General features: G+C 41.9%; 3 protein-coding genes and 1 pseudogene across 4 annotated transcripts in view; 1 reads left to right on the top strand and 3 right to left on the bottom strand.

Moving 5' to 3' along the window:
- The window catches only part of PUS7 (pseudouridine synthase 7), a 73,856-nt gene extending 72,908 nt beyond the window's left edge, over positions 1–948 (bottom strand). Inside the window, exon 1 of the mRNA XM_087821101.1 lies at positions 770–948. Coding sequence (XP_087677227.1) covers positions 770–896 — 127 coding nt within the window. The 5' untranslated portion in view covers positions 897–948. The remainder of the gene's footprint in view (positions 1–769) is intronic.
- Positions 949–5,195: 4,247 nt separating this feature from the next.
- LOC107530833 (EKC/KEOPS complex subunit TPRKB pseudogene) lies at positions 5,196–5,940 on the bottom strand (annotated as a pseudogene).
- A 1,312-nt stretch (positions 5,941–7,252) lies between these two features.
- RINT1 (RAD50 interactor 1) overlaps positions 7,253–15,868 on the top strand; it is a 29,796-nt gene continuing 21,180 nt past the window's right edge. Inside the window, exons 1-3 of one of the 2 annotated variants that reach the window (XM_016204758.2) lie at positions 7,253–7,351; positions 7,822–7,867; positions 12,403–12,587. In XM_016204758.2, coding sequence (XP_016060244.2) covers positions 7,310–7,351; positions 7,822–7,867; positions 12,403–12,587 — 273 coding nt within the window. In that variant the 5' untranslated portion in view covers positions 7,253–7,309. Of the gene's footprint in view, positions 7,352–7,821; positions 7,868–8,533; positions 8,594–12,402; positions 12,588–15,868 lie in introns of those variants that run through there. The other variant, XM_087821099.1, reaches the window with a different exon arrangement.
- Positions 10,879–15,868, bottom strand: part of EFCAB10 (EF-hand calcium binding domain 10) — a 36,492-nt gene continuing 31,502 nt past the window's right edge. Inside the window, exon 4 of the mRNA XM_087821100.1 lies at positions 10,879–10,982. Within this exon, the coding sequence (XP_087677226.1) occupies positions 10,931–10,982 (52 nt within the window). The 3' untranslated portion in view covers positions 10,879–10,930. The remainder of the gene's footprint in view (positions 10,983–15,868) is intronic.

Raw genomic sequence — 15,868 nt, 5'->3', positions numbered from 1 at the left:
GTGGTCTGACAACGGGACCAAATATTTGAAAAACTAGACTCCAAACTTTACTCCTTGGCAGGCGCTAAAACCCATGCAACGAAGACGTACTTTTAAACCACTCAGTGCGGGGCTGGCGGTAAGGGCTCAGTACGGATGAGTTTCAACATGCACAGCAGCACGTCCTCCATCCACTCGTTAAACACCAACACGGCAGAGGGCTCGAGAAAACACTCCTGGTTCCCAACCTGTTCGCTCCTACTTCTGGGAAACGTCTATAAAACAAGCAGTCACCTGGCATATAGACGCCTCACAATAAGTAGTGATGGGTTAGGAGTACGAGGAGAAAACACGTGGAATGGACGCTGTAGCCGAATGGCCCAGCGACGTACCGGAGCTGTAAAAGGTTTCGGGATAAACGCCAGTTTTCTCTTCCGGGAGGGAGAAGAGTTTAGGGAGCGTCTGGGGCGAAGAAAGGAATGGGAATGGGATCTTCGGCCTGACAGCGCCGCGGGGAGGAAGGAGGGCGCAGCGTTCCCAGAGGACCTGCCCCGGCAATGGGGGGCGGGGCTGGCACCAACGAAGCGCTGGTCCCGCCCGGCTCCCGCCGCGCTCCCGCGGGTACGACCCATAATGGAGGCTACGCGGGCGCGCCGTGGGCTCAGAACACGGATGGGACACCTTCCCAGACTGCACCGCCCCTTCGGGCGGGACCTGGGAGCCGGGGCACCGGGCCGGGCCGAGGGCTGGCGGCGGAGCCCGGGCGGCTGCAGGGAGGCCGCGCACTTACCTGGGGCCGGGGAGTGCGGGCGCGGCGCGGGCCGAGCGGCGAGGGGGCCGGTTCGCTGCTCCGGGCGCAGGAGGGCGGCAGCGGCGAGGGTCACTCGGAAGAGCCAGCTGCAAGGGCGGCCAGACATAAGCACCGCTGTCCGCGCCTGGGGCCCGCAGAGCTCGTGTGGACTAGCCGGCGGCCGGGCTCGCACACGTGCGGCGCAGGGACGCGCGGCTGCCAGCCGGCCCCTCCCCGGGGTGGAGCCCGCCTTTAGCCGTGGTCCCCGCCCACCTGCCCCGGGAGGGAGAGGCCCCGCCCACTTCCCGCCTTTACGCGCCCCCAGCGGCCAGTCTCGACGCGTTGCAGCTGCACCCCTTGGCCTTCCCAGCTGCGGGGTAGGGAGCTCACCGTGGCCCGTTCACTCCAGGAGCTTCCCAGGCGGTGGCACCTGGGCTTTGGAGAGGGCAAGAAGTGATTTTACAGGCACCAAAGAGTCCTTTAGACGACTTCTAAAGCAGCGCTTGCCTTAGGAATGTTAGTTGCATTCTGATAAGTGTTTCTTCTATACAGTTATGGCCCTTTTTTGTTACCTTCCACCACGCAGTTAATAGTGAATCACATTAGAGATTCGTAATAGAGAATCCCATTAGGGTCCCTATTGTTCTATGTATATAATTCCTTCGAATGCAACAGATCCAAGAGCACCATTTTTCCACTTCTTCGATTTACCTGCATGCTTCACGGCTCCCCAATAGGATCCCCTTAAGAAACCTGACCATAGCAAGTTTGCGCTCTGTGTAAAGAAAAATAAAATTCATTACTCTTCCCATGCTCTTCCAGTAGCACACGTTTCTAAACCAAATCCTATCTTCAGATAGCTTTTGCACATTTTATGTTTTGCCAAACTTCAATCCTGAGTGAAAAATCCATATTACTAGACGCACTTATATTTTTGCTAGACTTGTTTTTTTTTAATTGTGTTAAAATACACATAACATAAAATTTACCATTTTAACCATTTTTAAGTATATATATAGTTCAGTGGTATTGAGCACATTCATATTGTTGTGCAACCATCATGACCGTCCTCTCAAACTCTTCGTTTTGAAAACTGAAATTCTATACTGATAACTTCCTCCTCCTAGCCCCTGGCAATCACCATTCTACTTTTGGTCTCTATGAATTTTAAAATTCTAGGTAACTCATTTAAGTGGAATCAGTATATGTTCGTGACTGGCTTCACTTAGCATAATGTCCTTAACATTCATCCACACTATAGCATGTGTCAGAATTTCCTTTTTTTTAAGGCTGAATAATATTCCCTTATATGTATATACCACATTTAGTATGCCCGATATCACTAGGCTTGCTTCTATCTTTTGGCTATTGTGAGTAATGCTGCATGTTCATAGCAGTGTTCATAGGGTATATCTATATCTCTTGGAGACCTTGCTTTCAATTTTTTTTGTGTGTATATACCAAGAAGTGCAATTGCTATATCATATGGTAATTCTATTTTTAATTTTTTGTGCAACCCCCATACTATTTTACATAGCAGCTGTAGACTTGTTCTTAAAATCTGGGTTTACATGTAGGGACCTGGCTAACCGAACAGAGATAATTCACTCAGACTGGTAGGATTCTATACCACCTAGATTATTCATTTCAATTAAGTACCTAAGATAGTTTTCTATTTCTAATATGTGTACAATCACAGGTCCTTGGGCTATGGTTAATTCATAGGTTAATGTCCTAATGACAGCAACTGCAAATATTTTTATCTCAGCCACACAGTAAAAATCCTAAACTTTTAGTTTTTGTATATTTTAAAAAGTATCTTCTCTGAGATTTTGGCCCAACTCCTCATAAAATGAGTGTGGAGGAAAAGCGTTCACATTTCTTCCCAATAGTTGGGTCCATGGTCAGAACTTGTCCTTTTTGCATTTCAGCCTAAACTACCTTAGGCAAGGTCCAAGTGAAACATGCAGTTTTAGTTTTCTGTTTTTCAAAATGGCAGCTCTTTATTGGCTTTTAAAGTTAAAATAATACAGAAGTATTCCTATTTCAGCTCCCTTTAATAAACATCTAACAATTTGTTATTATTATTTTTATTCCTCACCCAAGGATATTTTTCCCATTGATTCTTTTAGAGAGTGGAGGGGAGGGAGGAGGGAGAGAGAGAGAGAAACATCGATGACATGTATTGGTTGCCTTCCGCATGTACCCCAACAGGTCCAGGGAATGAGCCTGCAACGTGGCCCTTGACTGGAAATCGAACCTGCAACCCTTCAGTCCATGGGCCAACACTCTAACCACTGAGCCAAACTCACCAAGGCAAATATTTAACAGTTTAATGTTCTCCTTGACTTTAAAATTACATCATAACGTGTATATTATATATAATATTTTGGATCCTGCTTTTACCTCCACACCAGACTATGAAATGCTAAGTGTCTAGCACACACAATTTCTCTTGTTTCATCCTTATTATTGCCCAGTATTTTATCCATCTTAGATGCCTCCTTTCACTTCCCAGAGTGTAGTTAATAGTTTTCTGTGCTCCCTCAATCATTGCAAATGTATCTCTTGTTGAACCTACTGCGCCCAATTTTAAATTACTTATTTTCATGGTTGTTTCCTTTACCAGAAAGTGAATTCTACAGAAGGAAAAATTAGAGTTTAAAGCAATCTTTTTTCTTCTTTAATTTTATTTTTATCAGAGTTTTACATGTTTGTGATTTAGATTCACATAATTATGTAGAAACCCTGTAAGTTTTGCAATGGAACAGCAGAGATTTTGTCTCCCACTCTTCCTCTTACCTACTTTCCTCTCCTCAAAGGAAGTCATTTCATCTTTCAACTGGTTATTTTGATATTTATTTTCATTTCTCTATGTAAAATACTCATATTGTATTGCTATTTCTTGGTTTTTCACTCTTAGGTATTATCTATTGACTTCACTTAATGAAAAATAGGGATTTAGCTCTTCTTCCTTTCCCCATCCCTTCCCCCACCACACCACACCTCCCATCCCTTTATCTGCCTAATATAGTTATACTGTATTTTTTAGAAAATATATCTTTATTGATCTCAGAGAGAGAGGAAGGAAGAGGAAGAGAGAGAGACAGAAACATCAATGATGAGAGAATCATTGATTGGCTGCCTCCTGCATGCCCCACACTGGGGATCAAGCACACAAACCGGGCATGTGGCCTGACCGGGAATCAAACCTCGATCTCCGGGATCCTAGGTCGATGCTCAACTGCTGAGCCACGCCTGGCCAGGCTATACTGTACTTTTTTAAAAAATAGATTTGTTTTTACTATATTATAACTACTCGCATCTTGGGCAAAATGGTACTGTATACCATGATTATTTCTCCTCAGCTTTTTGTTTTTCTTGCAGTTAGTAATTTTCTTATTTTGGTTTATTATTCATCACTAAGCCAAGCCCAACTTCTTAATGATTGTTTAAATCTCTCTCCCCAGAGATTGATATAGAGGGGGTATTGTATCAGTTTAATGTTTCTAAAGGAATCTCTCCTGGAGCCTTCTGACCTTCACCAGTCTATGTATGTGTAGCCCACAGTTGTCAGGGTGTCACTCCATTTTTCTCCTGGGTTGTATCTTCTGTTTCCTATAGCCTATGTTTTCTTCACTTAGTCCTTCATTTTAGTGGAGCACAACCCCCAGTAGCTTCCTGAAAAAAGGAGAAATAAATGAAACGAAAATTTTTTTGAGATTTTGAATGACTGAACATACCTTTATTTTTTACACACATTTGATTGGTAGTTTACTAGTAATTAAGCAAAAAATTCCAGTTTGAAATAAAATTCTTTTTGAAATTTGATAGAATTGCTCCCATGATTTCTAGCTTTCTTTGTGACTGTTGAGAAATTGAAAAGTATCCTGAGTCTTGATCCTGTGTTTTTCTCTCTGAAAGCTTAGGGTTGTCTCTTTGCCCTCAGTGTTCTGCAGTTTCACAATAAATGCACCTTGGGGTTAGTCACCTTTTATTCATTGTGCTGGACACTTGGTGGACCCTTTCAGTCTAGAAACTCATGACTTCTAGTTTGGAAAATTTTTCTTGTATTATTTTGTTGATGATCACTTCTCTAAACCTTGTTGGTTTTTTCTTTTGGAACTCTTTATTTCTCAGATTTTCTACCCCCCGCAGTGGTCCTCAAATTTATTATTATTTTTCTCTATTATTTTCATTTCTTTGTCCTTCTGCTTCCCCACCCCCTAAGATATTTCCTATCTTCCAACTTGTTTATTCAATTTTTCATTTTTGCTATCATATTTTTACCTCTAAATATTTTTTTTATAAATGTTGAAAATGTTTACTATTTCTATCATTTTGCAAAACCTCTTTATATATATATGTATTTTAAATATACATTTTATTGATTTCAGAGAAAGGAAGGGAGAGGGAGAGAGAGAAAGAAACATCAATGATGAGAGTCACCGAACGGCTGCCTCCTGCACGCCCCCTTGCTGGAGCCCGCAACCCGGGCATGTGCCCTGACTGGGAATTGAACCTCCATCTCCTGGATCGTAGGTCGATGCTCAACTGCTGAGCCACGCCGGCTGGGCTCACAAAACATCTTTTGTTGACATTCTACAAATGACAGCATCCAATAATGTCCCAATACTTTCTTCTTGTGAAGATAGTTTATATATCTTTTTGACTTCTGTAATATGTGTTATTTCAGGAAGGTTTTTCAGAGAAACTTGAGGACCTTCTACCTGAGATATTAGGTCTTCTTGATCTATTTGTTTTTCTCCATCTTCAATGTAAACAATTAGAACTGAAGTATCACTTGCTGAAATATCGAATTTTTTCAAAGCCTCTGAAATATTGTTATTTGGGGAGAGGTTGAAAATAATTTCAGTAGACAGAGTTCTTGTCTTCATTTTTCCCAGTTTGTAGAGGTAACTGCTTTGTTTGCTGCCACAAGTACCTGAAATGGACGGATGATCACCGTAGGGCTAATTAATGAACCATCAATGGTACCTTCCATGGCCTTTTTTCTCAAGTCTCCAGCATTTTTTACATCTTTAAATAACAGAAGGGTCACCGTGCATGCGGGAAATAGGGCCAGCTGGTGCGTGCACTGCATTTCATAGATAAGCAGGGTTCAGGGCGCCCGGAGCCCGGGCGGGTGCCCGCTGCGCGAGCTCGTCTCCGCCTCGCCGGGGCTCCGGGAAGCGGCGGCGGCGGCGTCCTAGGCCGGGCGCTCCTGGAAGGGAGGCCGAGTCTGCCGCTTCCGTGCGGCACCCGGGCCTGGCCTCGGGAGGAGTCTGATAAACACGGGTGGAGGGAGTCCCAGGCGTCATCTCAAAAAGACCCGGTGCCGGAAGCCCGCGCGGGCGCTGCCGCTCCCCCGCCTGCAGCCGCCGCTTCCAGCTGCCCCGCCCGCTCCAGCGCTCGGAGGATTCGCGCCGCCGCCGCCGCCCGTCTCGGAGGATCTTCCCCTCGAAGCCTCTAAATGTTTTTTTAAACAATAATCTGTTACTGTTTTATGGCTTATTGTCACAGCTCAGGATATTGATTGTACAGGCAGATAATTTTTAAAAGCATGTTATTGATTTTAGAGAGAGAAGAAGGGAGAGGGAGAGAGAAACATCGATGGGGCTGCCTCCCCCACGCCGCCCACCGGGGATCGAGCCTGAAACCCCGGCAAGTGCCGCCACCGGGAATCCAACCAGCCACCTCCTGGTGCATGGGACGATGCGCAGCCAACTGAGCCACACCAGCCAGGGCTACATATAATTTTTTAAAAAAGGTTTCTCCTCACTGAACGGTTTCTGTTTCCTCTAAGGGTTGCTCCCCCCCCCCCCCCCCCATTTATGTCTCCGTGTTGTTTCTGAAGTTGTCAAAGCCCTGGGTCCTCTCCCTGTCTCTAGCTGCCAGGTGACTCCTGTTCCTTCTCTCCGGCAAAGCGCAGGTTCTGGCGGTCTCTGTACTGGGTAAAGCGCATATTAGATGCTGAGTCCTTTTCCTCCACTCAGCTCCCAGGACATCTCTAGTTGAATCTGATCGGCCTTAAAAGAAAGATCCAGCGATAATGACATTGGAAATGCCCCCATTAAACAGCCCAAGCAAATTACATTAAAGCTAGTCAACAAGCCCCCTCACACTCTCAGAACATCTGAAATGACATTTAAAATATAAACTGAAATGATTCATATTGAATTTATGGCGTGGAGGAGAGGATACTTTCAAGCTCCATCATTAAGGGCTCCAGCGTGGCGGAGGAGGTTTCACAAAGGTTAGGAAGGACTGTCCCCCTTTCTCCCGTGAGCCTCCGGGGCGGGGCCCTCTTCCTGAGAGGCCGACTGGCGCCCTGCGGGCAGGGGGCGCCACCGCACAGGGCCGGCGGCTGCGCGGACAGGCCCTCTCTGGGAGAAGAGGAAGAAACCAAAGAGACGGGAGGAAGTAGCTGTGACGCTTCGCGCTGTCCGCGAGACTGAGCGGAGGGCTAGCGGCTGGCGGAGCCGGACTCCACGGGCCACGCTGGCTGCTCTTGGAGCAGAGGACTCGCGTGAAGGCGGGATGCTTCCGGCCGGCCAGATCGGCGAGGGGTCGGCAGCCCCGGTGAGGCGGCCCTGGTGGCCCGGGAAGGGGACACTGGTGGCCCAGTGAGGTGGCACATATCTAGACCAGGGGAGATTGAGTGAGGTGGCCCTGGCGGCCGGCTTGAGGACGTGGTTCTCGTGGCCTGGGGGAGGTGGCCCTTGCAGTCTGGTGAGGTGCACAGACCTCCCAGGGGAGGTAGTTTCAGTGCGGTGGCTATGGCGATCCCTGTGAGATGACGTTTCCCTCTGGTGGGGGAGCCCATGCGGCTGGGCAAGTTAACTCCTGCGGTCCTGGGGAGGTGGCAGTGATGGCCTCAGGGAGGTGGCTTTTTTGGAACCTGCATCAGACAGCTCTGGCCGCTCAGGAAGGCCCCAGGGGAAGGGATTTGGGACCTTGCTGTCCTCCAGTGGGTGTCCTCTGGGAACCTTCAATGAGTTCCATTTATCACTTTAGGCTTAATGTCTTTGTCACACCTGTTCTTCTTCTAGTGCTGCTTTGAAAGTGGTGATGAAAGGAAGAACGTGGAGGAGAAAAGTAAGCAGACTCCATAGACCTTAGCACTGTCTACCAAGCTGTCTCTCCAAACTCAGCCCTATAGGGTCTGCATCCAAGAAAGGTCTTTTAGATGAAGTGATTTTTTTCCTTGTACCGTATGCTTGCATAATGTCAAATACTGATTATCATTATACACATATTTTTGTCGTTTTAAAATGATAAAATATGGGATGACTTAGAGAAGAATACTTCCTGACCCCTACCTAGTAGAGGCACTTGTGTGGGTTCAATGCAGTCTGCCCATCGTCCTGGATTCATAATTGCCTTTTATTTTAATGAAGCACCAACTTACTAAGCATCAGGAATTTGGAGGGGCTAATGATCTAGGAGAGATGACCAACACCTTGATTGGGTTCAGAGGAATCAATTGTTTAGTTGTACCTGACCAGTGAATTTGCACTTAAAATTTGATCTGAGCCTGGCCGGATGTGGCTCAGCGGTTGATCGTCAACCCAGGATCCAGCCGATGAAGGTTCGATTCCCGGTCAGGGCACATGCCCGGGTTGTGGGCTGATCCCCAGTCGGGGCGTGCAGGAGGCGGCTGATCAATGACTCTCATCATTGATGTTTCTCTCCCTCTCTCTCCCTCTCTTTTCCTCTCTCTGAAATCAATAAAGATATATTAAAAAAAAAAAATCGATCTGAGAAGAACACGATGGATAACTTGGTTCCTGGATCTTGGGCTGGACAAAGAAGAGGGAAAAGGTTAATACCTCCATTTCCTACTAAGCACAGGAGCATATCTCAGGGATGGGGACATTCGCCATTTTACTTAGCTCATTGCTAAGCATGGCAGTCTTTTGGAAATCAAGGAATCTTTAGGGGCTTTTGAAGTGAAATTTTTGGGGGGAGGAAAGGAAAAGCATGTAACAGCCATTCTATCAAGAGGGTTTTTGGTTCTTCATATTATGGCAAATAGTCTGGAAATAAGAGGTGCCCATGTTACTATGTTAGCTTTAGGAGCTAATATAATCTGCATCAGAAAGAAAGCTCTAGGTAGTCCATAGCACTTGACAAATCAAAGCTGCCACAACTCAGCTCCTTTTCCTTAAAGGATGTGAGAGTACCCCATATCTTTCAGTTAAACCCATCCCTTTTCCACCTTTGCCCCATTCAGATGCCTGGGAGTTGATGCCTGTTGAGCTGTCATGTTAATGAAATGTTTGACACAGACTGTAGACTTTGTCCTTGTCCCTCCTTTGGCTTGGCCAACTTCTTTGCAATTAGTAGTGTTCTTTACAAAAAAGAGAAAGGAGAGACATAAAAACCGCCAAATCACTGTGTTATTTTGAAGAATATCATTTGACTAAGAATGTTCTATGCTGCATTTAAATGGTTAAAAAATTAAAAAAATTTTTAAGTGAAGATAGAATTTACTCCCTAAGCTACAGCAATCTTAGCATTCACAGATATTCCCTCTGCACATAGCCCTACCTGTGTCTGCAGATATACCATATAACTCACTTGTTTTATTTCAGATAAATTTTTTTTAATATGTTTTTATTGATTTCAGGGAGAGGGAGAGAGAGAGAAACATCAATGATGAGAGAGAATCATTGATTGGCTGCCCCCTACACGCCCCCTACTGGGGATCGAGCCTGCAACCCGGGACAGGTGCCCTGAATGGGAATCAAACTGTGACCTCCAGGTTCATGGGTCAGTGCTTAACTGCTGAGCAACACTGGCCGGGCTTAAGATAAATTGTAAAAAGAAGACACTGTGACTCCTGTATATAACAATAGATTTTTTTTGTACTAATAAAGTTTGATGTGGACCAGCCAGTTGTGCTCATATTTGAAGGAGAAGAAAATAAAAATATTGGGCTGAGAGTCAGAAACATGGATTTCAGCCCCATTTACAACCTTTAAGTGTAGACTGGGAAAATGTTATAATTTATAGTTGGGAAGTTGAGGCATAGACTTATGCTAGTTTTGCCTCTACCAACTAGTGGTCTACTGGTTCTCATAGCATATGAACAGGCTTTCAATTCTTATATGTTGAATAAAACAAAGGAAAATTTATTTTGGTGGGGGGTTTGAGGAAAGGAACATACCCAATACTAAACACACAGGTATATATTTTTGTTAATCTTTACATAAATAATCAAACAATATATGATAGTTACATTTTCACTTTAGGCACATCTTTATTCATATTTTTATTTTATCAGAAGTGACAGTTTTGTAATGAGGCTGATTATAACCTATTGCTTTTCTCTTATTGCTGCTTTCTTAAAACTTCATTTTTGGTAAAGAGCCAAGTTCTACAAGGGCAACTCCAAGAAATAACAAGTGAAAGAGGTGAAGTCCAACCAGTACTGCTCCCCAGGAGGCGCTGTATTGTCCCTCAACTTTGTCTCTCATACACACACCTTTTTTTTTTTTTTTTTAAAGAAATTGTTATAGTCCTTGTTTCTAAATATATGCGAGTTCAATCATGCTTTTAATTTGTTCGTAGACTCACCATGAATAATTTGTTTAGAGAGGACCAAATCCTTCAGGCAAACCTGAAGTCAAGAAATGCACTATATGTTCACGTTTATTGTAATGTTTGGTTTCTAGGAAGCCCACTCTCGCTTTCTCTGGGGCCTCATTTTATAGCATTTATTTTTATTTGGAGATCAGTCTAAATTCTTGTATTATCTTGTTTTTGTTTTCATTTGTAATTCCTAGGTTCTACTCAAATCTAGGGAGGTTAGGCCCTGTGTATGGAATAATTCACGTTGTGGACTGAGTAGAGTTGAGCATATTTAATATCAGGGAATTAATGGACTGCACAGTGAAATGGAGTTACCATTATACCAGGTTTGACCCTAAATTCGGGTTTTCTAAACTTTTCCAGGAAGAAGCAAACCATAAGTAACCAAAAGGGGATAGCTTACACATGGAAACAAATACTTCAAAGGGAAATAGTTTATCTTAGCACACTGGGGTGGAGTGGAAGGAGAAAGATATGGCAGTCAACTATGGGTCATGTCATTCTTACCTTCTTTGCTGAGAAGCTGCTGTGAGTCTTCAGGTTTCTTTGGGGTTCAGGGCATATTCAGAAAGCTACCCTGGCAAAGATGGTCAGCAAATATATAGCTAGAGATACTCTGGAAAAGAGGAGCAGTGCTGTTAGTCCACAAATTTAGGACAATGGAAAGTAATTTAATTCCTTTGCAATGGATTATGTGTTTATTAGAAATTTGTTTTCTTAAGGGTTTTATTTAAGTAAAAATGGCAAATTATTATAAGGAGTGTACTCTGGGAAATATCATATGCTAAATGGGATGAGAGCAAAGCTACCAAAAGCCAGTAAGTGTTGCCTCTGCTACCACTCTTCTCTAAAAATGGCTCCCAAATCACCAGTTTTTGCCACATTTAATAAGTCCATTGTTGCCCAGCTGGAGTGGCTCGTCCTGTGCACTGAAAGATTGCTGGTTTCATTCCTGGTCAGGACACATACCTGGGTTGCTGGTTTGATCCCTGGTGGTGGCACATATGGAAGGCAACCAATTGATGTTTCTCTCTCTCATTGATGTTTCTCTCTCTTTCTCCCCCTTCCTCTCTCTAAGCTTGTCCTTGGGTGAGGATTAGAAAATAATAAGTCCAGTGTGAATTAGTCCAAGACTGGTTTATTTGCCATGGAAAGAATCTCATGTTGGACTGTACATGTTAGTGGATTCATCAGCCACTTTGAGTTTTCCCTCTTAATTTGTGTTTTCTCTCAGATTTCCTTTTGAAACTTTTTTTCTGTTCCTGACATGAATATCTTGATCATCCATTGACATCTGAAGGTTTTAAGACTTTTTAACTCATATATAAGGATGAATTTTTACTCATTGGCCACTCTTTCAAATTTTTTTCATATACTTGAAATCTTTCAATACTATTTTTTTTTCTTTTTTAACGTCTTGAAAACAGAGCCCTCCTTTGGTATTATTTAGACCATACCATCTGGTTCTTTACAGATTTTGAAAACATATTACTAATTTAATAAACACTACACCAATAAATCAGATTTGACCTTTCCCCCCGCCAGTAATAAAATAGATTGTTAAGAAATAAGGTCTTTAGGAAAGTTCAATATCTTTAACTGCATTGTCTTGCCAACATCTATGGAAACCTGTGGTTACTAGGACTTTAGGAATTTCTCTTTCAAGGTGAGGAATTTCCTTAGCTCTTAAGCACTTTGTAATACTTGATCTATAGATTGCTTTATAGCTATTCATTTGGGTATTTCTGTGTGAGTGAAACACACAAAATATATATATTTTTGTGTATACACAAAAATATCTAAATGAATATATATAATGCATATATGCATATACATGTATACATGCTATATATATTCATTTGGGTATTTTTGTGTGTATATGTATTTGTGTGTGTGTCTATTATCATCTACCATATATAGATCATGTTTTCTTTAACCTATTAACTTTTGAAGGTAGGTATAGTGTATATCTTTTGTATTTCTTTTAACTCTAAAGTACTTGCTGGTATTGATTAATTGTTTTTCTTTCATTTTAGGTGACATAAATATTGCAGCTCTTGTTGGAAATGAACAAGTCCGTGAAGGTGCAGATAATGGTGATCTTTCTTCCTATGTGTCTGCATTTATAGAAAAGGAAGTTGGAACTGACCTTAAATCTTTAAAGAAACTTGATAAACTCATAGAACAGATTACAGAAAGCAAAATGCAGTTAGAAGAACAGGCAAGTATTAAAACTCACTGAAATAATATCAGTAGTATACTCATTATAATTAACATAAACATAACCATTATTATGTAGGGAATTTTGAGGATATAGATTATGACAAATAGCCTAATTATTTAAAACTGTTTAATGAGTTTTAAGGACTTACAATATGCTAGGTAATTAACAAAATATATAGAAGACATAGTTTCTACTGATATGATTTATGTCTTGGAAACAATGATGGCTAACATTTTAAGTAGCTTTTCAAACAATGACTTTTAATGTGCTTTTACAAGTAAATAATTTCATGGTATAAAAAAATGTAACACCATCATTCCACATTTTTTATATATACACTAATAGGGAGAAAAAATATGGAAATAAGTATAACATTATAATGGTTATTTCTGTATGGTTTTAACAAATGATGTATTTTCTTTATATCTTTCTGTATTTTCAAGACTTTTTTTTTTTTTTTTTTAATATATCTTAATTGATTTCAGAGAGAGGAAAGGAGAGGGAGAGATGGAAACATCAATGATGAGAAAGTCATTGATTGAGCCCACAACCCGGGCATGTGCCCTGACCGGGAATCGAACCCCGATTGCCTGGATCCTAGGTCGACGCTCAACCGCTGAGCCACACCTGGCTGGGCAAGACTTTTTTTTTTACAGTGAACATATTACTTAAAATAATTTTTTTTAAATCCCCATGATTGTAATCTTAAAAAAAATAAATGGGTGCCTCTACTTGCAACAGTGTGTCTGTCAAAGATGAGATTTGTATTGTGTAAGTACTAAATAGGGTTAAGTAAATTGCGTGGGTATATTGGTGTGTTAGCTCCAGGTTGTCAGCCGTCTTATGTTTTCTCATCCCTAGCACCTTAGGCCTCTTCATCTTCTTGTCTTTCGCCTCATTATTGCTAAGCTCTATGTTTAGCCCAGTCCTGTCCTTTGCACTCCTGCAGGCAAGTCGTGTGGGCTCTTCTGGAGGAAATCACATAGCTGGGTGGAGGGATGCTAGCCCAAATGTGTGGTCTTCTGTTCCACCTGGTTGTCTTTCCATGGGAAGGTTGGCTCCTCTGCTACTCCCCTCAGCTGTTCTTCCAAATTCTCCCCAAGACACCTATCCCACCTGGCCATTCTGTCCTTTTCCCAAACAAAAAATTGAGGCCTTTAGCATGAATCTGTTGAACAGTCTACCCCAAATTCCACAATCTGACTTGACACCATCTCTACTTCTTTTTTTTTTTAATATGTCTTTATTGATTTTAGAGAGAGAGAAAGGGAGATGGAGAGAGAGAGAGAGAGAGAGAGAGAAACATCGATGTGAGAGGGAAACATCAATCAGTTACCTCCTGACTTGGAATTGAATCCGCAACCTGGGTATGTGCCCTGACCAAGAATCGAACCAGCGACTGTTCCATGCATGGGACAACACTCAACCAGGGCACCATTCCTCCTTCTTAATTCAGCAGAGGATCAATGAAAGACAGTCCCTGTGCCCTGATCCTACCTGCCAGCTCTGTGAACTTGCTTCACTCTTTTATAATTTTATCCTTTGTTCCTCAGCCAGTCCTGCCCTCTCAGCATATGGACATATCCAGATCTTTCCTTAAAATCTAAACTAACAAACCTGCATCTCCTCATCTTTTAGTAGGTGTTTAGTCCCTTCCTTTTACTTTTAGGCTTCTTCATAAAGTTGTCTTACTTTGTATCTGTCTCCACTTCCTAATTTTCCATTTGCTCTGTGGTTCACCGGAATTAGGCTTATTTCCCTGATGACAGTGGAAGTTTTTGCTGAAGTCCTTAATTGAACCTTAAATTCAGCATGTCCAAAACTACTGATCCATCTCTTAAAATGCTTCCCTGTCTTGGAAAATGGTACCTGTCAATCAGGCCTGAAACCTAGGAGCCTTCCTAGATTGCTCCTTATCTTTACTCTTCCCCCTTCATCAAGACATCTGAGTTTTGCTTCCTTAACATCTCCAGTGTCCATACCCTCGTTCTCACCCCTGCTTCTACCACCTCATTTTAGGACTGCATTCTCTCTGGCATTTGATGGTAGTTTGCCCATCTTATATACTCTTCATACTGCTACAGTAACTTTTTTTTCTGTTCCAGAAATTTTATAATTTATTTTGTAAATAAAGCAAATATTATAAAATATAGTTATATACTTAAAATCTTTTATGTATACGCAAGCAGATATATACTTGAAATATGTGTATCTTAACTTTTTATGATTAATGTAATATAGGATTTGTTTTCCTATCAATAAAGATCTATGTTTTTAAATGGTTTTATGATATTCAAATATGGTTATATATAGATAACTTATTTAACCAGGCCCTTGTTGGTGGACAGTTTTGCTGCTCTCTGTTTTTATTATTATAAATAATAGGAGAATAAACATAATTGCTCATCACCTTACCTTTTAAAGTAATAAATCTAACTGCATTATTCCCTTATTAAAAACTCTTAATGGAAAAAGCCCATATTCTTCTGAGGCACAAAATGCTACCTGTGATTTGGTCTCTCCCTACCTATTTAGTTTCATCGCTCATCTTCTCTCCCTGTTTCTTTGAACTGTATTCTGTGCCCTAGTCAGATCTTTGCTGTTCTTGGATCATGACTGTGCTGTTCCTCTGTCTGGAATGCCCTTTCCTTCCATAATTCCCTAAAAAATTCCTACCCATCCTGCAAAGTTCTCTGCATGAGCCATGCAAGCACAATTGCCTTGTACCCCAAAACTTTGCTACTCAAAGTGTAGAGCTTGTTAAAAAGGCAGAATATCAGTCCCTACTTCAGACCCACTGAGTCTGAATTGGCATTGTAACAAGATCTCTAGGTAATTCTTCTGTACATTCAGGTTTGGGAAGCACTACCCTAGTATACCATTGCACCTAGCATCTCTTTCATTTCATCAATCCACTGTTGAAATATTTGCTTACATCTTTCTTTCATACTGAGCTTTGAGGGCAGATGCTATGTCTTATTTATGTCTGTCCCTATTATTGATTAAATTGTAATTCTCCTATAATGTTTTTTATATTGTACTGATGCCTAATATTTGTAATTGTTCTTCCATATGGCTGGATTCTCTTGAAAGTACTGAGCTTCTTGAAGGCAGATCCATAGATGCTTACAGGGAGCCATTGTGATACACCTCTTCCAACATAGGTTTGGTTGGTACAGGCTGCAAAAATCAGATCTTTCTTTTGAAGCTTTTAATTGACAATTTTCAATTCTATTAGAACAAACATGTATTTTGAAGGTAATGAACTAATAAAAAAT

This window comes from Miniopterus natalensis, chromosome 10 (assembly GCF_054644295.1).
Source record: "Miniopterus natalensis isolate mMinNat1 chromosome 10, mMinNat1.hap1, whole genome shotgun sequence".
Classification (NCBI taxonomy): domain Eukaryota; kingdom Metazoa; phylum Chordata; class Mammalia; order Chiroptera; family Miniopteridae; genus Miniopterus; species Miniopterus natalensis.
This window is presented reverse-complemented; position numbering and strand designations above follow the sequence as displayed.